The sequence below is a fragment of the Puntigrus tetrazona genome, chromosome 20 (genome assembly GCF_018831695.1).
Source record: "Puntigrus tetrazona isolate hp1 chromosome 20, ASM1883169v1, whole genome shotgun sequence".
NCBI classification, from domain to species: Eukaryota; Metazoa; Chordata; class Actinopteri; order Cypriniformes; family Cyprinidae; genus Puntigrus; species Puntigrus tetrazona.
The window spans coordinates 13,439,126-13,462,077 of NC_056718.1; the positions used below are offsets into that span (position 1 = coordinate 13,439,126).

Sequence of the window (22,952 nt, forward strand, 5' to 3'; positions counted from 1 at the left end):
CTTCACTACAAATTGTAAAAACCTAGATAAGGAAATATACAGTATGGTCATTGCGATAACTTCCCCATGTGACAACGAGTCCCAGTCTCCCTTATAATATAACATATATATTAAGTATATAACATATATGGCAAATTATGATTTTAAACACTACTTCAACATTACACCGCTTCATTAGCCTCCCGATCCGCCAAATAGACATTTTATGCAACTGCTTTGACTCAGAACTCAGCCTGCAGTCACAGACATGAACAAGCTCTTTAGTCAGCCCTTCTTTCTCTTTCTAAGTCATTTAGAATTGAGAAAAAAAAACAGTGTAGAAGGTTGGTTGTGTGAATCTGCCAGGTGCTAGTCTAGGCTCTTTTGAAAAACAATGATTCTGTAATGCATAAAGGTAGAATTTCCTTTTGGTTTAAGTTGTTAAATGAATTATTATTGATGTATACTACTGTTCAAACATCTAGGTTCTGAATTGTTTTTGAAAGAAGTCTCTTATGCTCATCAAGGTGGCATTTATTTAATCAGAAACATAGTAATATTGAGAAACATTAATGTGTAATATATTCCTGTGTTAGCAAAGCTGAATTACTCAATTGAAGTCACTGTCACACAATCCTTCATAAATCGTTCTAATACGATGATTTGCTTTGACATTTATTACTATTAATGATGTTGAAAACAGTTTCTGAAGGTTCTCTGATAAAGAGAAAGTTCAAATGAACAATTACAAATGCCTCCTTGCTGAAAACAAGTATTCCCTTCAAAAAAGAATGAAAATCTTACCGATACCAAAGTTCTAAATACCATATATGAAGATAAAAGGAACAAAGACATAATTAAGAGGTCTGAAACACCTATAAAACAAAAGAAAAATTCATGGCAAGAATTGTTGAGTATTCATGTGTACCGAGACACACAAACATGAGGCATTTCATGAACTTAGTCACTAACAACTCACTTTAATATATATTTTACACCAAAATAAGTAAAAAGCTATTGGCTAGTACACTGTTATCATTAAATGTGCGTACATTTACAAATTACAATACAATACATACAATAAGACGGACACAATGAGCCTTTGAGGATGTGGGGCTGGCGAGAGATAATGGCAGTTCATGAACAGAGGCCTATTGTGTTTAACGCTATCATGCCACATGCATTACAAAAAGGAAACCCCCAAAAAACACTATCGCATATATGGTCGAAGGTTTTCGCAAGAATAAAGGCTTACCTGGTTGTCGAATAATCTGGGTAAGAGGCTAGAATGTATGCGTGTATGAATGTGTGGCTGTTCCACTTGCCTGCTGTTACTGTGGAGCTACGCTATTACCTAGAGTCAGGTGTCACATTGCACAGGTGCACAGAGAACTCACGAATGCTCACATCCGTGCGTGTTGTGCTGCGAGCACGGGGACGCATATATCTGCGACGAGTGACGAATTCACGAATGACGAATCCACAAACATCTCCGTTATTGAATACAGTGTGAAAAATGACAGTACGCATATTGATAGCGCCATAAAACTCATACAATGTGTGTTTTGTGCGTTCCTCGTGGGATTTTTGTTTGCATGATGTCCCATGTGAGAGCTTCGCGGCCTATGCTCGAGATGCGTTTACACATGCGACTGAAAACAATCCTAGAATGTGTTTGAGAGAGGAGAAAGTGGGTGATGATGGTGAGGTAGTGTGCCGCTTCATACTGCCGTCTCTGTTGCTGCTCACAGAATGGCACTTTGTTCATTGGCCAGCTTACCAGGGGCAGGAAGAACAGACATGCATTGATCATTTCGAACTGCCCAGCACACACAAAGACTGTGACTGTAAGCTTGTTTGTCAGCGTATGTGAGGATGCGTGTGTGTATTGTGTTAAAACAATTTCACAGAACAAGGCCCTTCATTAACTGAGTAAAGACATGTGGCGATCAATAGTGGCGGAAACTGCTTATCTGTTTCCAGTGTCACAAATCAACTGTATTATTAAGGAGCAATCTTAAGTAGGCATATTTATTTAGGCATATGTAAAACATGGCAGATTATGCATTTAAGCAGAAATATATTACTCAATTAACACTCTCAATTACAATCTTAATGGCTGTCACTTATAAAGTTAAACGTTAAATACAAAAGTAGCACTACATAATGCAGATCATTACATTATAGTTTTATATAAAAAGTAGTACATAGTAGTATTTTTGTTGACATGATGAATGGTCCCACGTCAAAAACAAATTTAGTGTACTTATGCTGTATTTTGAAACACTGCTATTAAAGGGATAGTTCACCCAAAAATTTACATTTTGTCATTAATTACCCTCATGTCATTCTAAACCTTTGTTTGTCTTCAGAACACAAATTAACTTTTTTTTTTAATTATTATTAAATTTGATACTTTTCTTTCTGACCCTGCATAGATAGCAACATAACCACCATGTTCAAGCCACAAGGAAGTAGTAAGAACATTGTTAAAATAGTCAACATGACATCAGTGGTTTAACACCTTTTACAAAGCTACATGAATACTTAAATTATTGATTATAGTGCCCGTCTTTATCACAAGTTTAAGAGAGTACTGATTTAGGATACGGTTTTGTGATAGGATTAGGAGTGGGTTAAGGGTTATAGAAATTAATTCAAAATGTAATTGCATGCAATAAGTGCATTTTCTCAAATGATTCATTTAAATGTTAAAACAGTAGTGAAAGGCACTTAATATAAAGTATGTCCTAATTAATTGTAATTAAGTTATTCTGATTCTCAAATCTGACAGGTCAAGAGATGATAATAAAAATTTATATTAAAAGGGACTTTTCACAGCTCGTATCACTTGGTTTGATGATCCAGACTGTCTGTCTTTGCATCAGTGGTGGGGCTAGGCTAGGGTCAATCTTTCTGCCACACCTGTAGGTAACTAAAATTGACTGTCTTTATTAATTATTCCTTAATCTATTTGTTCAGCAAGGCTGATTCGTTTAGAAGTGAAGGAGCAGACTGTCACACGGCAGGATTTTAGCCCCGATTTCCACTCGCTTAAAGGTTTTACGAAATCACTGACAAATGCTTAAAATCAAACAGTACATTTGTGCTTGTTCACATGAGTGACAATCACATAGTGTGATTTATCAAAGACGCGATCTGAAAGAACTGCCCGTGAAATATTTGGCAATTCCAAATCCTGCCGTGTGAAATGAGTTCTGACTGAAAAACACATTGCAGATGAAGTACAGCTGATGAGAGAGCGAGATACAGGGCTAACCAGCATATGATGGTCTTTTTCAACAGGGTTATATGAAATCTCATACCTTGCCTGCCCCTCGTGCTGCACTCAGTCAAAATATGCTGTTCAGTAATACTTATGTAAACGTCTATGTTACTGGAAAGTAATTATAGATTTTATTGGATAACATGCAGTCTCAAACGACAAGAACACTTAGCAGTTGGCATAAACAATAATGAATGTCATTTCTGCTGTCCTCAGCCCTACTGACAGACACGTTAACATGTGTTAACATGATGAACTATATTTACTAATAGACTATGAACATGCAATGCCTTGCAAAAGTATTTAGACCCTGTAAGCTGATGTGTGCAGTTTACTTGATGTAAAAATCAATTCTCCTGTCTCAGTTTAATGAGGAGAGACATCTGTTAGTAAACCACTTGCAAACTAGCTTGCTAGACAAACATGTCAGCGCGTGGCTTAACCATTGGCGTGAGTTTGGAGCAGGAGTTCTTGGTTGGGCAGGGAGAAATGTGTAGTATTTATTTGGAAACAGTCATTATTGCATCAGTGTTGTGGGAATTGTACGCTGCTGCTTCAACAATGCTACTTTCAATTGTTTGTTTTCAGCTCTAAAAATAAGTTCATTATCTTGATGGTGTTTTCGAGATTCAGAATCGCTCCCGCACTGAAAGGCTGAGTCTTTTTTAGATGTGTTAAACTTCGGAGACTGTAGTGACTCACTCTGGCAGTGAATATCTGCGTTTAATAAAAACTCCCACAGAACAGACACAGAAGGGAATCATTGAGGAATCAATCTCAATCTCAAAACATTACCTTTCAAGATCTGCAGAAGAGCAGGCCAAGACCAGCAACCCACTCCAATAAAAGACATGGCCCGTAGTGATCCCTAACTCTAGAATATGAATCCACCGAGAACCACTTTATGGTCTCGGTTTTAATTGATATGTTGGAAATGTGATTTCCAGTCAGTTGTTAATAATTTCTCAACTTGACGTTACACGATAAAGACTATAACTCCTTTTCTGATAAAGTGCCTGTGTGTACAAGACTAGTGTGGAGCAGCAAATTCAAAGTCTTGCAACTGCATTGTAATTGTATAACAGGTCAAAGTTTTGTGTACCCAAGGACCGACCTGTGTTCAATTTTCTGTACAACATGACTTTGTGGTCGGGGTGAAATTAGAGAAGCTTTAATGTTGAAATAATTGATGTGGGGCACTAGTTATTGTATGATAGTGCAGCTAAAACGTCTTACTTACAGCATACAGCGTTGCTGATTAAAATGAGAGGAGGAACTGGGTTGAGGCAGATAATGTAATTACAGCGCGTTCCCTGACAGACACACATTTCCTAACTGTGTCCTGTCGCAGTCTCCATCAAACAAGCAAATATGCAGTCCCTGTTTTTAGTCAGGATGAACAAAAACAAAAAGCATCTGTGCATCAAAATTTCGCAATGCATTCGAATCTGAAAATCATGGCCTTTGTTTTGCCACTGTGCCCTTCTAACCCCTCCATTCATGTGTCTAGGTCTTAAAATATCCCTCTTTTTGTACAGAAATTTGTGCAGTGTCATTGTTAACAGCGGTCTGTACAGATTGGGTTCTGCTACTTGAGATGCATGTCAATAGTTAAGTGCGTGCATGTCTCCTGGTCTTCCACACAAGTTTTAGTATATTTTTTCTTTAAGCAGTTTTGGCTTGAAAAACAAAATGACCAGGAGTGATTACTTTGTTAGTGCAGTTCATTTGAGTAATGAGACCCACCTTTTCAGGGGATTTCATTCCACTTCCAAACAAACTTTGGTGTGGTTCAACTGATATAAGCATGCAGCACTGATCAGGGATCCTTAAATGAACCCGGAAACAAGAAGTGATGTCACAACATACAACTCTAAAATGTACAAAACGCTCAAGCGTACCTCTATCTTCTAGTCCTAGCTATTACCAATACAGATCTGTACAGACACTGGAACAGCCAACTTCTTGCAGCAGAGCTCAGCGCAATGGAAGACTGCTGTATGTGAGTTTTAAGATGGTAAAAATACCACCATATATACACACATAAGTGCATTGAGACCTTATCCTCACGTCTTTTGTTTTGTATCTGAAAGTTCTGTTTCAAAAAATTACCTAAATAAACCAGGACTAAATCAATCATTTTCTTTTCTTTCTTTTTTTTTTTTGTCTGGACCAAAAGGGAGACCCGAACTTCATGTGCAAACACACCCTTAGTAAAAAGCAACATTCCTCCGGATGAATTATTAATTGACAATTCATTATTAATTATGAAATTATTCAGATAGATCTAGGCCTAGCAGATCATTTAAAAAACGAAACCATATAAAAGTATAAGCATGTTAAATATGCACAAATGGTCTAGTTTACACTAATAAGGACAGAAAACCAACTGAATTTCTAAAGCTTGTAACCTCTACTGCATGTAAAACGCTACTTGCCCCGACTAATTGACTGACCTACATGTCAGCAATGGTGTGTTCTAGTGTCTAGGCAACATTTGCCTGTTTTCATACATGCATTCGATCGAATATCAATTCAGATGCAACACATCTTACTGTCTTCTGAAATCTCGGCTCATGAAAGATCATTTTCTAATGATGCTAAAGTGCAGATTGCGTTACCTCATATCTAGGGGTAATGTTACTGTAAGTGCCTATTAAGACACTGTTTGGTCGTGTCTATTGATGCCCATCTATTTTAATATCTGCAGCCAAAGGCAATACGAATTCCTCTAGGGATCAATGGATGACTCTATATTAGTATTGTCTATCTGAGTCGTGCTACACTAGAGGGCAATGTTATACCACATAATGTTTTGGGGCCAGTGTCTGTCACGTCCGATCCATGAGCATACTAAAGTGGGTTTAATCAGGTCATATTGTGGTGGAAAATAACATCCTGTATAGTCAAGCATGCTTAAGGCACACCCACTGATGTTTAAAGATGTGTAACCTTATTCAGATTATGCTGTGGGATCATCTGTCGCACAAACAAAAGCACGGACACTCCAGTCAAACACACAAGGCCTTTCCCCTTCACTGGTCAACTTGTATTGACGCAGTACTTTTTATGGATTAATATTAATTGGCCTTTTAATGAATTATTAACAGCGGGAGGAAGCCTCGGGAGCAGTTTCTCTGGTTTCCTCTACTCGAACGCACAAATCTCCAGGGTGAATACGAGGAACATGCCACCAAACTGAGGTCAGCAGTGGGAACTTCTGAGGCTGTCTGGCGGGCCCAAGAATGTAACATTCTTTTTATCATTCATGCTGTTGTTATGTGCCAATTCAGTGTGGGTTTTCATCATTCCAATTTTTATATATTTTATCTGATTTTTCCATCAAGAATCCATGACCTTTCGGTTTAAATTATGATTTCATTACTGGGTTTTTATGATGCAAAAAAATATAAGTAAATTTTTTGGATAAGAATAAATGGATAAAAATGTATAATATGTCATATTGGTTACAAACCAGTATGGTTGTCTTTAGTCAGTGTTGAATTTTGCATGCTTATTTCTACTATTCTTTACCTCTCAAACACTCACCAAAAGTACATTTTGAAAATGCACATAATTTAATAGCATGGTTAAATTTAATATTTGGCTAATCTGAGTGAATATCAATTTTCATGCTGCACATTAAAATGTTGTGAAGTCTAAATTAATTGTATTTAGTTCTCAGTGTTTCATTTTTATTATTTTTATGTTATAATTATTATTATTTATTTATTTTTTTACAAAAGTTTAAATACTTCTTAGCTTATCATATGAGCCATAAATTCTAATAGCAGTGCATATCTAATCCTAAAAGCATGCAATCCAAGAAATTCAGATTGCAATGACTTTGATTCAATTTCATTTCCATGCAAGAAGTTACAGCTAAGACTGCTGAATATTGTCCATGTGTAAAGTGAGAAAATAAAATCCTAACCTTCTATAGTAACTGGCAGTTGTAAGGTTTGCGAATGTTTTTGATCAGTGAGCCTTCGACAATATAAGAGCAATGTTAGTTACGCAATAAACAACTCATGCATGTGCACCACGCCAGTGTGTTTATATGGTGTGAACCTGATAGCAAACACAAACAAAGAAACAAACTGAAATTCAATTTACAGTTAGGCATTACATCATCGTTACGTCATGACAAAAGAAGTAAAATTAGGCCAGACACTGTCTATTAAAAATATTTTTGGTATTATGAACACTGAAGCCTATCTTGCTTTAAATAATGATAATAAAGCGTACCGGTGATGTATATTTGGCTTATTTAAATAGTGACTAGCCATCATGTTCTTTTTAGGAACGGGCAATGCTATCGATGGCATCTTTTGCCACAAAAGCATGCACTGTGGCAGGTATGCATCGTGAGAGGAAACGACACTAAAGCTCGGGGCACCATCAATTGCCTGCACCAATTCCCGTAAGCGTATTATGAATGACTGACGACTCATAATTCAAATATTGTCATTGTTTTGCGGACATATCTAAGCAATCCACAGCATCGCCTAATCAAAACGACTGTCATTCATAAATAAGCTAATAAGAGGCAACATACGGAGGGGGCAGATTGATGTGATGATGCAAACGTATCGACGGCGTTTTCTATACAATGACAGATCTTATCGTGCATTTCAACGCCAAATGCAGCCCGAGACATCTCCATGCCTCCCCAGCTGAGCACACATCTGTGAAGAATGGTGGATTTTGGAAGATGGGCTATATGACAAGGTCAGTATCACCGACAAAGCTATGCAGTTCAAACAAATGTTTGATCGTCTCCTACCTCTCTAGAGTGTGACGGCACGGCACGCCGATCGGGTCCTATGCTTCCTTTATTGTGTCTCGCGGTACTCGGTTATCTTCCATTCAAGTCGCAGCACGCGAGCTGACCTCTTTGTGTGTGTGTGCATGCGTGTGTGTGTGTGTGCGCGCGCGCGCGCGTGTTGCTGATGCTGCGAGTGCTTGCCTCCTCCTCGCGACGGTTCTGTACGCATTCAGTGCGCGCGGAGGCGCTGCTTCTCGCCCAGCTGCACGTGAAGCACGAGGGTGTGGCAGAGGCTGCTCGCACAATAAAAACACAGCGTTCTGCTCTGACATTTCTGTTTATAAATATACACCCTTTTAATTTGATGAATGCTGCACAAGCCTCTAAATGCAGGCCACGGTCTGAAAGAGTTAGAGGCTGAAAGAATTGCCCTCGGTATTTGTTTGCCAATTAAAAAGGCTTCACGCCTAAATGCACAGCACTTAAATCATAATATACAATTATTCTATATGAATTCACGAGACATAATTTTAAACATCTGTCGGTCCAAGAATGTTATTTCTGCGTCCGTAGATAAAAAAGCAACCAACGACAACATCAGGTTTACTAGAAGAGTGTGCTGCAGTTTGTTATCTGTCGCTTTAAATGCCTGAGCTTAAAATAGGTGCCTTCCGATTGGCTGTAAGTGTTTTACTGTTTGTGTGCTGTAAAAAAAGGTCGTTCAGAACGTGGATCCAATTAAATCGTTTCTCTCTACCGCTTATAATAAAACTACAAATACATGTCCTCTCACTAATTCATATTATTGGACAATGACTGACAACTGATATTTATATGCATTGTAATGCATTAGTATGTACTGAAATAGAAATAAAATAGCATATTTCAACATTCCAGTAAAAGTAAATTTTCTTCATATTTAGGGGCTTGCATAAATATTCTTTAAGCTTGAATTCTCTTAAACAGCAAATATATGACCATGGGCCAAAAAAACAGTTACAATGTCGTTTTAATCGATTCGATTTATTTAGTTGCTGAATATATCACGCTTTCCACGGACGCGTTGTGCGTTTTTGCAGTTACTGATACAAATATACCCGTGCTACATACGACCGGTAGTCCAGTCACGTGATTTCAACCACTTTTATCTGTCCTTTCAACCAGTCTCCACTAGATGGCGCAGTTTCAGTGACGGGAATGAGCAGGACTGGTCTTTCCTTCTCCTCGGCGCCATTTTCAAACAGCGTTACCGCCACCGGAAGACCGTTCGCCGTGGGGAGGGGAGGAAATCTGCGGGAGACGGTGATTCTCAGCAAACCTCGACACTGTTTCACGCTATGAACGCACCGAGCAGAAGCACCCAAACAACGAATAGCAAGCAGACGTTAAGGGTTATCGGCTGTCGTGTTCACCTTGAGGAGAGAAGCTTTATTTCCGTGGCGCTGCTAATGTTATGATTACTACAGAATGAAGACTGAGGCTGAGACAGCGAACTGCCCCCCGAAGAGCGACTGACAGTTTACGCGAACAACAACAAGGGTAAGAGTTTTGTGAACAACGTGTGTGTGTGTGTGTGTGTGTGTGTGTGTATGCGCGCTACTAAATTAAATGGCTGAATGTAAGTTAGCTTTATGGTCGCGTTTTATACGTGAGCTACCTAACTTTGCATAGAAAGCTATCAAACGTACGCGGTGCGTCCAAAAGTGCTGTCTAGGGGTCTGTTTCCCAAAAGCATCTATGGTTCATTAAGCTCTATTGGTAACGACGAAACTTGCAACCATCTGACAGACGCGGATCATTTTGAAACGGAACGGACGCGTCTCCTCCTTAAAGTCTGTTTGGAAATGCTTAAAGTATAAAATAAGGAAATGAAATCAACCAGTGGCCTGCCTGTGTCACTGTGTGCATGCAGAGCGGAGCGTGTATTTGTGTTGGACGACCATGACGACCAGCGCCGAGCGGAAGTTTATCAGCCTGCGGAAACGCTTGGATCAGCTGGGCTACAGACAGCCACTAGCCATCGAGAGCCTGCCCCTGGTCGAGAAACTGTTCAGGTGATTATACAGTATTATTCATGCTGAAAGATTTTTGTTATCTGGATCAATATTTTAGATACCCCCCACACACACGCACGCATCTTTATTTGTTTTAAAAGGTGCGTTTGTGTGTGCCAAAAAGTCGTAATATTTAATTGGACTGCCTTTAGCTTTGATTATGGCACGCATTCCAATCCATATGTGAAAATGGTCTCATGCTCCCTAAACTACTCTTTCACAATTTGAGCCTGCCCTTGCCATCAGGGAAGAAAAAATATCCACTGATGGAATAACCAGGTCATTCAGGATATTCATGTAGTCAGCTGACAAAATTTTTTTGACATAACATTGCTGAACCTAGACCATTTGCTTGGTTAAATCCAGGTGGTATATCTGCGTGATTTGTCAGTAACAATTACACGTCACACAAAACCACATATTTATTTAATTTTTATAAACTTTTTTCGTGGCATTAAGACAAAAATACACTATTATATTAGAATGTGACATGGCTATACTGGTCAAATGGGGCAAGAAAAGCTCTGAACATAGATGTTCATCATAGGAATTACAAAATGTCTGAAAATCATGTTATCTTTCTAATGGAAATAGTCTTCATGAAAACCATGATATACATTTTAGTAATGTGTTTATTATGTGAAACATGACTTGACAGGAGCAAAATTATTCTGTTTCATTTATATCTCAGTGACCTGGTCCACACCACAGAGAGTCTCAGGAACGCCAAGCTTGCTGCAGGGAAGACGGAAAAAGAAAGCCGAAATGTCGATGCTGTTCTGGAGCCATATAAAGCTGAAAATGCCCGGTTAGTCAGAGAAAACAATGAACTGCACCTTGGGCTGTTGAAACTGAGAGAGGACAAGGATCGGATCGGCAGGGGTATGAACTGAGTCTAATGCCTCAAATCCTGTTGCTAAAGGGAATGGTTATATAATAAACATTTTTCCATTAACAGAGCTGAAAGCTTACATCAGGAAACTGGACCATGAAACCTCAGATCTGAAGTTCCTCAATAATCAGTATGTGCACAAAGTCCGGTCTCTTGAGCAGGACAGCAAAGCTAAGACAGAGCGCATCCTACAGCTCCAGGATAAGAACATGCAAGCTGTTGTTCAGACACCTGGTTCGTACATTTTATTCAACACTGCAGCTGTGATCAGTTTAGCAATTTTTGATCAATGACTCATTTACTTAGGAGGGAAGAAACGATCAATCCCGTTTAGACGTCAGCGGATGCAGATAGATGAACTCCTCCCACCCTCCAGTGGCCCCATCTCTTCATCTGTGGTGCAACCAGACGATCCTTACATCGCTGACCTTCTTCAGGTGGCTGATGACAGGTGTGGGGGAGGAAGCAAAACAGTCATTTTGTAATTAATGCATTTGAACAGAAAAAAAGAAAATGCTTAAACATGTATTAATTTGCATTACTGCATTAATTAGCACAGCTTCTAACACATTATAATATTTTATGATATATTTATGAAGTGCTGTAAATATAGTTCTAAATAACTTTGTGTGTGTTTGCATATATATATATATATATATATATATATATATATATATATATATATATATATATATATATATATATATATATAAGGCATTTTAATAATTGTGGTGTTCATAGTTTATAAATGTGAATACAATTATATAAATAGCTTTTCCTAAAGAAAAATATTATGACTAGGATTCAGGAGCTTCAAAAGGAAATGGCACAGATGAAGATTGACCTGGAGAGAGCACAGATGGGAATCAAACATCTCAACACACAGGTAAGCATGCACACGCTCAAGCCTATCTAATTAAATTGGATGTACTGTGAATACTTAGGCCGAATCCCAATTCTATTTTATACCCCTTCCCCTAGCCCTCCGCCTGGCCCTTGCCTTGTCCAGAGTGTTAATTTGAAGGGCTGTCTGGCTTTTCTCTATACCCCTATCCTCATTATCTGATGAGAGTGAAGGCATGATTATAGTTGTGATTATACTTTTTTTTTTGCAACATCCTTTATGTCTGGGTATTCAGAACTGTTAAAATAATTTCTATAATAATGTCGTCTCATTTTAAAAGTGTTACTGCTTTTATTCATAACCTGCACCCTAAGAAATGTTGTCATGCCTTGTGTACAGGTGGAAGAGCGAGATAAAGAGATCGATCGTCTGAATCGAGCTCTAGATGGTGGGCGACCAAATGATGTCATCTCTCTAGAGGCTCAAAACATCAGTAATGAAAAACTTATCGCTCATCTGAACCTGCAGGTAAATAGATATCCCTCTAATAATTACATTTACTTTATCTTGTCTGGTAGATTATCTGACTGAGACCACCGAACCAAGCATATGCCTTTAGGATTAAGAGTTCAGTCTGATGTCCATCACTTCTTATTTCTTTTTGCTTTGTTGATTGGTGTTTATCTCTAGGTAGATTAGCTGTAATAACTCAATAATAACAAATAATATCCTCCCTCAGATAGAGTATCTGCAGGAGACCAACAGATCCTTGGAGCAGAGGATTGATGGACTGCAGCAGAGGAAGAAGACTGTGTCCAGTGAGGTGGCTGATCTGAGCGCTCGAAACCAAGAGCTGTGTCAGGAACTCACTGAGATAGACCAGCTCGCCCAGCAGCTAGAGAAAGACAAAGAGATGGTTCTAGAGACCGCCGACATGGAGCTGCAAGAGGCCAAGGTAAACTCCATGGTCAGGGTCTATGCTTGTGATCACCCTTTTAAAGTTATAAAATAAACCTCAGTTCTTCGCTGAAGGATTACAGTTGAAGTTAATTGGATGGATTAACACACTGTAGTTTTGTGGAATCTTCTTATGTGAAATTAATGTTGGATTAACGTTGCATATAAGTGATTTAAGCAGGGTTTTTTTTATTTGCCTTTAATTATATTTTGTTGCTAATAGATCCTGGGGCAGTCACATAGACAAAGGCATTTTAGTAATATTAGATGACATTCGATATGCAAAGAATCTTAATCTGGTTTTGTGAAATTATTTTACAGTTATTTTTTTATCACAATTGCATAAATTGAATAGCCAAAATGTGCTTTTTACCGTATTGTCTAGCTTTTCAAAAAGCATATAATATTAATATTTACTTAACTCTAAACATGTCTTGCTGAGCAGAAAAGAATTCTTTCAAAACATGTTACAGATCCCATTTGGAGTGTTATAAGAAAAAAATGTATTAATAGAGCTATTGATGACTATGATCATTATTGCTGTCTTATTTTATTTTAAAACTGCACAAAATGTTACTGAGCAGCTGGCTAGTAACAATGTTTCAGCACAGATTTGGGCTTAAAACCATGGCTAACAAGCCGATAGCCTACGTCACTGTTGGAATAAGGTTATCTGTGCATGTATTAAAAAAAAAAAAACTGTCTGCTGTTTATTTACTAATCATTTGCAATTTCGTGAATTCAGTCATCACACAGGAACCAGCAACAGCTACCGTTACTCTTCCCATTACATGACATGAGATGCAGTGCTAAACAGTCTGTCGCTGTCAGTGTTTCAAAAAAATTCTCAGACACTTTTAAATGCCTTTACACCGTCAACATGTTTGCTGCATTAGTGAGCGCCTATATTTAATCACATCACAATATTGTTCGGGATAATTATTTGGTGTTTCGGTTATTCAGTTGCACACCGGAAATTTTTTTTTTTGCTATTTTCAGCCAAATAATTTTGGTTGCCGAACATTTGATGCATGCTTTAATTTTCATATATTTTAAATACTTAAACATATTAAATATAGTTTTACGCAATGATACTTACACCTGCCCTCTTTCTATCTCTAGAAAGAGATTCAGAGTCAACAGCAGGAGCTAGAGAACCTGGAGGAGGTCATCGCTACATTAAGACGGGTATGTGCATGGGTCCACACTGCAGCATGTGAAATGAGCTGTTAAATTAACCATCTGGTTCAGAACAGCACATTTATTCTGTCTGGCCTGACATGACATGGATGGTTCAGTATAGCTTCTGGATATAAAGCTTATATTTTTATGTTACTTTAAAACATTTATTAAAAGATTCCTGACTATAAGGAAGTATCAGTCAAATTAAATTTTATTTATATAGAAAAAAATTAAACCATACCAGTACTTGGTCATTGTGCTGGACTAAAATACAAAGGATAAATTTAAAAAAGGGACAAGAAGCATATAAAGACAGCAAAGCGACAATAAATGTCAATAAATTAACATTAAGTAAAAAAAAAAAAACTGAAAATTTGAATTTAAAAATAAATGACATTTGTTAGCCTTAGAATTAGCCTTAAAGTTGTTTTTAGCTTGAATTTAAATTCAGACACTGTGGAATGGAATCTTATACCAAATAAATATTATAATGTCGATTAAATAATTTAAAGCACACACCATCGCCACTTATCAGGTCATGTCCACAGTGCCACCCAGTGCATTCAGGTTTAACTGTGATTTGGGTGAGATTCGTTAAAAAAAAAAAGTAATACCTTTTTTTGCAATGATTTGTTGAAGGACATGGCAGAGGGAGATCATGTGAAAGACCGTCTGAGGGATCAGCTGCTTGATCTTCAAGAACAGAATGACAAGATGGAGGGCCTGGTACACTTTCTGGAAGAAGACAAAAATAGACTTCAGGATAAAGTAGAAGCAATGACACAGGCCGGTGAGATGTAACACTGCTCTCTATGTTTAATTTGCAGGTGGAGTGGTGTGTGTGTGTGCATATGTGATATGTCATTCACCTGATTTTGTCACTCTGCTTGTTACAGACAAGGAGATAATTCTGGAATTGGAGCGGATGCGTGCAAGGCATGGTATGTGTGGCAAGGAGCGGTCTCCATCCCGTCTGGATGGCTTTGTGAAAAGTTTAGAGGAGGAAAGGAATTACTACAAACAGGAGCTGGAGCGTTACCGGCTGCTCAGGGGCAGGGCAGACAAAAGCCCCACCCCTAGTCCAAGCAGAGGGAGGAGCCCCAGAGGAAGAGGCAGCTGGCTTGGAAAGGTTGGAGCTGACATCTCACTATTGATTATCAAAATAAAGATAATCAAAGTTGTTATTATAGATTTTATGCAAGCATTATTTTCTTATAACCTTTTATTTTATATGTCATGATTGATTTTGTAGCAAGGCTGCATTTAGTGATTAATTCTTTAATAAATAACAATTATTTTAGAAAGTAGTTACCAAATATACCAAAACAACATGATTACATCACACCTTGCTGGGAAACAAGTGGCTGTTTTTTGTATATCTAGAAAGATGGTGATGCAGAACTTTCAAATGCCCTGAAGGAGAGGGATGAGCTGCAGTCCGTGCTGCTGGGCTTTGAGAAACACATGGAGGAAATCCAGAGCAGAGTGAGATTACTGACTGCAGAAAGAGACCAGCTCAGCTCTCAGTTCCAGCAGGTGAGAAGAAATGTGGAAATGCATTTATTTTAAAGTGTAATATCCCTTTAAGATTAGACACAGCTAGGTGTTTTCCTTTAAGGTTGTGCATGTGTTTTAAATATAGGCTCAGGAGGAGCTAAGACGTGTCCAAAGGGAGCTTGAGTCCTCTGAACTCCAGCACAGGATCAGAGGTGACAGGGAACACACTGAAGCTGAACTCCTGAGAGTTACTGCAGAGAGAGATGCACTTAGAGACAGACTTAAGGTTTGCGAGTGTTTGTGTTTACAAATTAAGATTTTTTTTTTTTTGCAGACCATAAATAACTGTGGTTAGAGTTGTATGTTTGAGATTCCACACAGCACTTCTAAGGTACAATTTACTTGTAGGGTGAGTGATATAGCTGTGTGTTAAAGGGAGAGTTGCCAGGATAATTCTTCATTCTGTCTTTGCAGGTTGCACAGAGCACAGCTCTGACAGACCGAGAACAGGAGGAGATCAGGATTCTTGACCTGGAGAACACTGTTCAGATGGTATTACACTAACAGAGCTTGCGCCTTTTATAGTTTCACAAACATTACTGCAGGAAGAGGGCAGTGCTTGTAGGGTTGTTAAAAATGATTGTGAACAACTGAATCACTTCCGAAAGGCATTTAGTGAGCTGTATATTTGTAATCTGCTATTAATTATCATTTGATCCTGGGTGGGAAGTTTTTATTTCTTATTACGAGACGTGAATTGCTCTCATGCATACAAATTGGATTATACTTAGTATACTAATAGCAGAATACTTTCTGCACATATTTCTTATTTCCTAGTCCTAAGTAGTTGAAGTAAACTTGGGTTAAACCCATTTGGATGTTTGACACACAACTTATTCACAGCGACCTAAACATTTAAAAATAGGTTTTGATTGTATGTTATGATAGTAACCTTCTGGAAGCAGTAAGGTTTAGATTGATGTAGGATTTAACAAAATGGCACATATATGAGAGCAATGCAGTCATTCGTCTAATTGTGGGTAGGCCAAAGTAATGCTCACTTATGAATTAGCCCTATATGTGAGGTTATTTTTTTTCAGGTTTAAAAAAAAAAAATCCTATTGTGATACATTACTCTGTGTGTGTAGTTGGAAAGAGAAAGGGCTGATCTACGCGCTCAGGTGTCTGTACTGAAGGAGAGTCATGTTGCAGTTGAGAAGGAGTTGAAGGCTCAGTCAGCGGTGCTGCTGCAGAAAGTAGAAGAGGCCACACAGCAGAGAGCCGAGAACTGTGCACTAAGGTGTGTGTGTGTGTGTGTAGCACTGCTGTAGACAGACATTTCTGCCTGTCTTGGTTGTGCTTAAATAAGTGGCAGCAGTTGTACACAAAATTCAAAACCCGCTTGATATTGTGTGTGTGTGTGTACTTGTGTGTTTAGGCTTCTGCAGGAGCAGATGGAGCAGTCTCTCTCAGATGTTCAGCACAGATTATCTGTCAAGACCAATGAACTGCAGGCAGCTCACCAACAGATCGACAAACTAGAAGAGAAAATTGGTGGGTGTCAGAACATTGTCTTGTTGTGTTCTCTTTGAATTTTCTCAAGTGCACATCTTTATCCAATTATTAGATGTTCTGTGTCTTCCTTCCTGTTTTCTCTCATGCGTCTCTCTCTGTATTAGGCATGTCAGAAATACCTTTTCTATGGTATCTAGCCAACACATTTATTTCATTATTCTTACTGTATTAACTAATTGAGAAAGTTACTTAACTTATGTTATTTCGATATGCCACTGTTTCAAATTAATTAATTATTGTTATTAATGTTTCTTTAACACCAAATTGTTTTATACATCAGAATGAATTTTTAGAATTCTAATATGCGATTTGTGGAATATGATAAAATTCAAATGAATTTATCAATGTGTGTTCAATACCGTATTTCAATAGCCTCAAGCAGAACAAGCAAATATGTTACCTGCTCTTACATGCACAGTTGCTCAATTTAAAGGGTTAGGATTAAGGTGTTACGGCTTAAATCTGTATTTTGAAATTAAATGAAATCATGACATCCTTTCACTGTACAGTTGTAAATTTTCTCATAGAAAGAATTTGTGCGTTCTTGTTTTTGTGTGTGTAGCTGATCTGAGTAGACATGGTTCATCTCGAAAGGATGAGGTTGCAGGTCTGCAGAGCACAATAGCCTCTCTAGACCGAGAGAAAGATTCCCTTCAGGATGCTGTGGACCAGAAGACTGAGAGTATGGTGCTGCTACAAGATGAGATCCACAGGAAGGTACTGCTAATACATGACACGCAATGTGAGGGGATGTCTTATTGCATTCCTGTTCCCAATACAGAATGTTTTATAGAATTTGTAATCAGTAAATCATGAAAATTGTGGTACTGCTTTATAAAATTGGTTTTGCTCTACAGGAAAAAACTCTTTTGGAGGTCCGGCTTACAGTCACAGACTTGGAGAACTCTCTGGAGTAAGTAATATGAATGTTTTTAGGATGAGACGTTTAGTCTTTCTGTGGAAGAATAGAGACTTTAAATGTCATACGTCATGTATTTTAGTCAGCTGAAGGTGACATTGAGCAGTCGAGAGAGGGAGATTGCTAGTCTGCGCAGACAGCTGGACAAATCACAAGAGGAGCTCTCGGCTGTCAGTCGAGAGAGAGAGGTCGTGCTGAGAGAGAACCGCAGGTTACAGGACGATCTGTCCACCATGACCAGAGAAAACCAGGTGCATACATCCACACCACTAGACCTCTCCTCTTTTGTTTTTTTTCTTCTTCCTACCCCTTCCAGATAGTAAAAGTGAATGCACTTCTATGACAAGTAAACATACAGACATGCTCACATTCTTGGGGTCTTTTCTCCAGGCGGTGCACGCAGAGATGCAGGAAGCTTTGAATGAGAGGGATGAACTGAAGCACAGGGTTCACTCGTATATCTCGGAGGTGGCACGGATTGAAAGCATGATGGCTGCCAAGGTGAGAAATGGAGAGGAAAAACACCAAAAATTAGGAATTGGGACAAAATTAAGTAAACAGTTAAATTAAACAAACCACTTTTACAGTGGCCAGTGTTTACAATTATTAATCTCAAACTAGAAAATTAAAGTATGTGATGAAAGTATTACATTAACAAAAAATATTCAGAGTTAAAAATCAGGTAAATAATTTTGTGAAGCAGAAGTGTCAGTTTTATCCGGTTCAATTTATGATTTTGGGGGGTTTATGTTGTGTATAGGAACAGGAAAACAGAGACATGCTGGAGCGTTTCCGGACTGTCCACACGGAGTCAGAGGACCGAGAGCTGAAGCTGCAGCAGGCCGAGGGTCTAAACAGCTCTATCAGACTAGAGCTGCTCTCATCTGACACAGAACGCAGACACCTCCGAGAGAGAGTCTCACTGCAAGACAGAGAGATACAGGAGGTATGAGTGACTCTGGGCAGGAGGAGCACATTAAAGCTTGTTTTTCAGTGCCTCATCACCTCTGTTTTCCTTCAGCACTTGAACGCTCTGCAAGCATATGAAGCTCAGGTGTCGTCGCTGGCACGGGCGATGTCTCGTTTGGAAGAGGAGGTCCAGGAGTCTCGAGCTGAGAAAGCTTCAGTGTTGGCAGATCTGGGCTCTGTCAGAGAACTGTGCGTCAAACTCGACTCCAGCAAAGAGCTCACCATTCGCCAACTGACGGCTAAGAGCATGGAGCTGGAGAGAGTAAGAGAAACATCCTGCTGCGTCTTTAGGAAGGGTTTGAAAAAGAGCAAATATGCAAGTAACCATCGCTAACCTTTGAATGTGAACCTCAGGTGACGGGTGAACTGGAGGATGTGCGCTCTGAGGCAGAGCTCCTGAAAAAGCAGCTGGCCAGCGAGCGGCTGGCAGTACGCAATCTAGAGACACTGCTCTCCACCAATCGGCAGAAGGAGTTTCAAACACACCTGAGTGCCAGCGAGAAAGAGTCTGAGCTCAAAGTGCTGAAGGACCGCCTGACTCTTGCTGACAGCAAAACGTAAGTGGAAAAATAGTGGGCAAAAGGACCGTTCATAATGCATTTGTGACTGTTACACAACCTTTCAAAAGTTTCCAAGTTGCTTGGTTTTTAAAGTGAAAGTATTTGATATGTAACAATCAAATATTTTTCAAATTTATTTATGTGTATGATATATAAATATTTTTATAATATGTATATTTATATATATATATATATATATATATATATATATATATATATATATGTATATATATATATGTATATATATATGTGTGTGTGTGTATGTATAATATAATACAGAAAGGTATATGCAAAATATAATGTAGTACTTCAATGTAACCTTTTTGCGCACAATGTATAATTTATACATTTGTATAGTTTTTTATATATATATATTTGTCACTGGCGAACACAGAGGACTGTGTCCTCTTTAAGGGTGCATGAAGAGTCAACAAGCAGTTTCTCATCAGTATTGCCTAGTGTGAGTGCAGTTGCCATGGCGATCACTGATAAAAGCATGTTGAACAAACAGACATCAATCAAACGAGGATGTCTTCATCTTAATGTCTTAATGCACTCGAGCACAGTTTGAAAGCAGTACAAAATGGTAATAAAAATATTTTTGCCCTGTCTTCCAAGGTCTCAAAATGTGTTTATTTGTAGGGCTGGCCATGCCAGAGAGGTTTCTCAGCTGCGCGGAAAAGTGTCTCAGCTACAGACAGAAATGGACGTCCTCAAGAGGCAGCTAACCACTGAGCGCTTTGAAAGGTTAGACCTTGGCTTTATTGCAAAACCTAGTAAGCTGCCTAACCGTGATCGAGTGTATTGTAAGTGACCCATTTAAAACATTCTACCTCCTACATTAACTTTATAGCCAGACAAAAAGTGCTTGAGATTAGCATGTTGCTACGTAAAGGGCTAATAAGAATATAAATGGATGAGGCAAATATTATGTGGCTGCTGTGATCTTGGTGAGATGTTTGTTGATGTGTGGCAGGGAGAGAGCTGTGCAGGAAATGCGCAGACAGGGCTTATCTTTCTCTTCACTGCGGAGCTCCTCCCCTCTCAGTCCCCGGCCTGCTTCTCCCGAGCGCTCCATCCTCCGCACACCGGAGCTTTCCGTAGACAAAATATCAGAAAAGTGAGTAATATAATTCATCTGCAGCAGGTACCAGTTCTTATGTGATTTTTATGGAAAGCCATTTCTGCCATTGAATAAAAAATAATGCTTTTTTTTTTTCTTGCAACTGCGAGCTTACACTTCACAATTTAGACTTTATTTCCCAGAATTGTGTGATGCGTACTTGAAATTCTGCCTTTTTTTTATATAGAAGTGAGATATGAACTTGTAATTGCAAGTTAGTCAGAATTTTTTTATTTTTCTCAAAGTAGCATCATGTTAAACTAAACATTGCACAATATAAACTTTTAGCTGTGTGAAATAAACTTGCTTATTCTAGCAATTCAGATTTTCTGAGTTTCTCACTCTTTCAGAATTGTTTATATTCGTTATCTTTATCTGGTTTATATCTAAAAGTTTACAAATCTGACTATAACTCGCCGTTGTGATTTTTGTCTGACAATTCTGAGAAGTGAAAAAGTCAGAATTGCGAGTGTGTTTCATGTAATTCTGAGAAAAATTCAGTCACAATTTTATTTTTATATGGCTTTATTCAGCGGAAACAGGCTTCCATAGATATTCATAACCTTGCGTATTTGATTTTAAATTAACCCCTGTTTACTTTACATTTTTTAGAAGTGTGAGCTTTAAGGAGTAGAGGAAATGATTCAGCCTGTCCTATTTTCACTGACAAAAGACACAAATGTTGTGTGGAAGATTCCTGTGTTTTAGTCAGTTCTGAGGAAACGTTTGTGTTGGGCCAGAAATGTCTCTGAGATCAGTCCAGAAGATATTTGCTTGCGCTTCTAAAAGGGAAATACTTGTATATCTATAAGGTCAAAGGAAGAATTATGCCACCAAAGCCAATATGTTGTCAATTTATACACTTTGTAATAACTTGAAAGAAATGGTTTTGCAGTAGTTGTGTTGTCATTATTGTTATTAATAATAGTGTTAGATTTGTGAATGGAAAAAGAAGCAGCTTGTAGCACTCTATATATTTTATTATCCTTACATGGCAGACTTGTTGTGAAATGAACTGGGAATGTAAGAGACCCAGGAGGTCTTCAGAAGTTGATATGGCCATGTTACTCAGGGCTGTTAATGTGACACTACCACTCCAACGTGTTTTATGTGTATGTATGTATGTATGTATAACAGAACGTATGTCGACTGATTAATTTATGAATAAACGTGATTAGTTATCCGTTTCAGGTTTAGTATTTACTCTTCACACTAATATAAACAACACTACACGGTGTCATCATTCTTTTGTTTGGATATCAGTGACATACCCTTTGGTCTGATAAAAATTCAGTCCGTTTTTTTTTTTTTTTATAAAATAGGAAAGAAAAAACATGAATGCTTTTGATATTCAAAAGTTTAACGAGTATTCAACATGCCTTCCTGAATTGTTCTTAAATTTGTTATTAACAGCATGTCATGTATCCAACTCGGTTTGAACGGATACAAGCAGTCGGATACGGATGTCCCTGAGCTGAATTTTTCTTAAATTTGTTTTAATTGGTGATACTAAGCTGTGCTCATCAATGCAACGTATTACATTGGTATGTAACTCATTCTACGTGAATGAGCGGTTTATTGAAGTGTGCTATTATGTCAAGTGACTTTTGTTAGCCATGAAAAAATCTCACTGGAATAACCAGTAAGAAATATATATAAAAGTGCATGATTAAGACTTGTACGCAGATGCCCGTAACACCCTAATGAGTTGACTCTAACCCTAACTTCACGTTGGCATACGGTTCCAGGAGAAGCAAATAATAACGTTCTGGTAATGCGCTCTGTTCGTTTTTCTTTTTTTAAACAAAAATGAACATTCGCAGAGCATTTCGAGAACCAAAGACTGGGCTGATAACCAATCATAACATCCCACAATTAAATCATAACCTCTGATAGAAATGCTCACAAAAAAAAGAAGTGAATCAGTAATATTGTTCATCATCTTTGCTATTCTTAAACACAGCATTTTTTTTTTTTTTTTTTTTTTTTTTTTTTTTTTTTTTTAATATATACTTTATGGTGTAGTTTCTGTTGTACTTCTAGGTGTGAACAGCCCTTAAAAAGGATACTTCCTGTGTTTTAATCAGACTGTCCTTTTGGGTTTCAGCTGAGCTTTTACATCCCCTCATGTTTTGCCCGTAGGATTTTAATCACTATTTCTTTAATATGAATATTGTGCTCAGACCAAGGAAAAAAAAAACATCTGAGGAAATCCAGCTTGTGGATTTAAAAGGTTTTTTATTTTCTCTTTGTACAGTACTTCTGCTTTTGGATGTGAAACTGCATTCCTCGTAATCTCTTAAGGGATTCAACTCGGTCTCATCTTTTCAGAGGAAGTGGCAGATGG

At 38.2% G+C, this 22,952-nt stretch overlaps 2 protein-coding genes across 4 annotated transcripts in view; one reads left to right on the forward strand and one right to left on the reverse strand.

Moving 5' to 3' along the window:
- cracd (capping protein inhibiting regulator of actin dynamics) overlaps nucleotides 1-8,263 on the reverse strand; it is a 23,431-nt gene extending 15,168 nt beyond the window's left edge. Inside the window, exon 1 of the mRNA XM_043220402.1 lies at nucleotides 8,052-8,263. The gene's annotated coding sequence lies outside the window, so the exon portion shown is untranslated. The remainder of the gene's footprint in view (nucleotides 1-8,051) is intronic.
- cep135 (centrosomal protein 135) lies at nucleotides 7,485-22,578 on the forward strand. 3 transcript variants are annotated; one of them, XM_043220406.1, is made up of 27 exons: nucleotides 7,486-7,996; nucleotides 9,198-9,572; nucleotides 9,946-10,087; nucleotides 10,779-10,969; nucleotides 11,046-11,213; nucleotides 11,286-11,430; nucleotides 11,781-11,865; nucleotides 12,223-12,351; nucleotides 12,563-12,778; nucleotides 13,903-13,968; nucleotides 14,602-14,752; nucleotides 14,859-15,091; nucleotides 15,346-15,498; nucleotides 15,605-15,745; nucleotides 15,934-16,011; nucleotides 16,608-16,759; nucleotides 16,898-17,013; nucleotides 17,597-17,751; nucleotides 17,892-17,947; nucleotides 18,036-18,204; nucleotides 18,344-18,454; nucleotides 18,714-18,899; nucleotides 18,975-19,184; nucleotides 19,277-19,479; nucleotides 20,125-20,229; nucleotides 20,459-20,602; nucleotides 21,218-22,575. In XM_043220406.1, the coding sequence occupies exons 3-27, from the start codon at nucleotides 9,975-9,977 to the stop codon at nucleotides 21,237-21,239; spliced, it is 3,498 nt and encodes a 1,165-aa protein (XP_043076341.1). In that variant the 5' UTR covers nucleotides 7,486-7,996; nucleotides 9,198-9,572; nucleotides 9,946-9,974; the 3' UTR covers nucleotides 21,240-22,575. The 3 variants fall into 3 exon arrangements, with proteins under 3 accessions (XP_043076342.1, XP_043076341.1, XP_043076344.1); XM_043220407.1 differs by having other exon boundaries at nucleotides 7,485-7,996; nucleotides 20,459-22,578; XM_043220409.1 differs by lacking the exons at nucleotides 7,486-7,996; nucleotides 9,198-9,572; nucleotides 9,946-10,087; nucleotides 10,779-10,969 and having other exon boundaries at nucleotides 11,083-11,213; nucleotides 11,314-11,430; nucleotides 21,218-22,577.
- The last annotated feature ends 374 nt before the right edge of the window (nucleotides 22,579-22,952 follow it).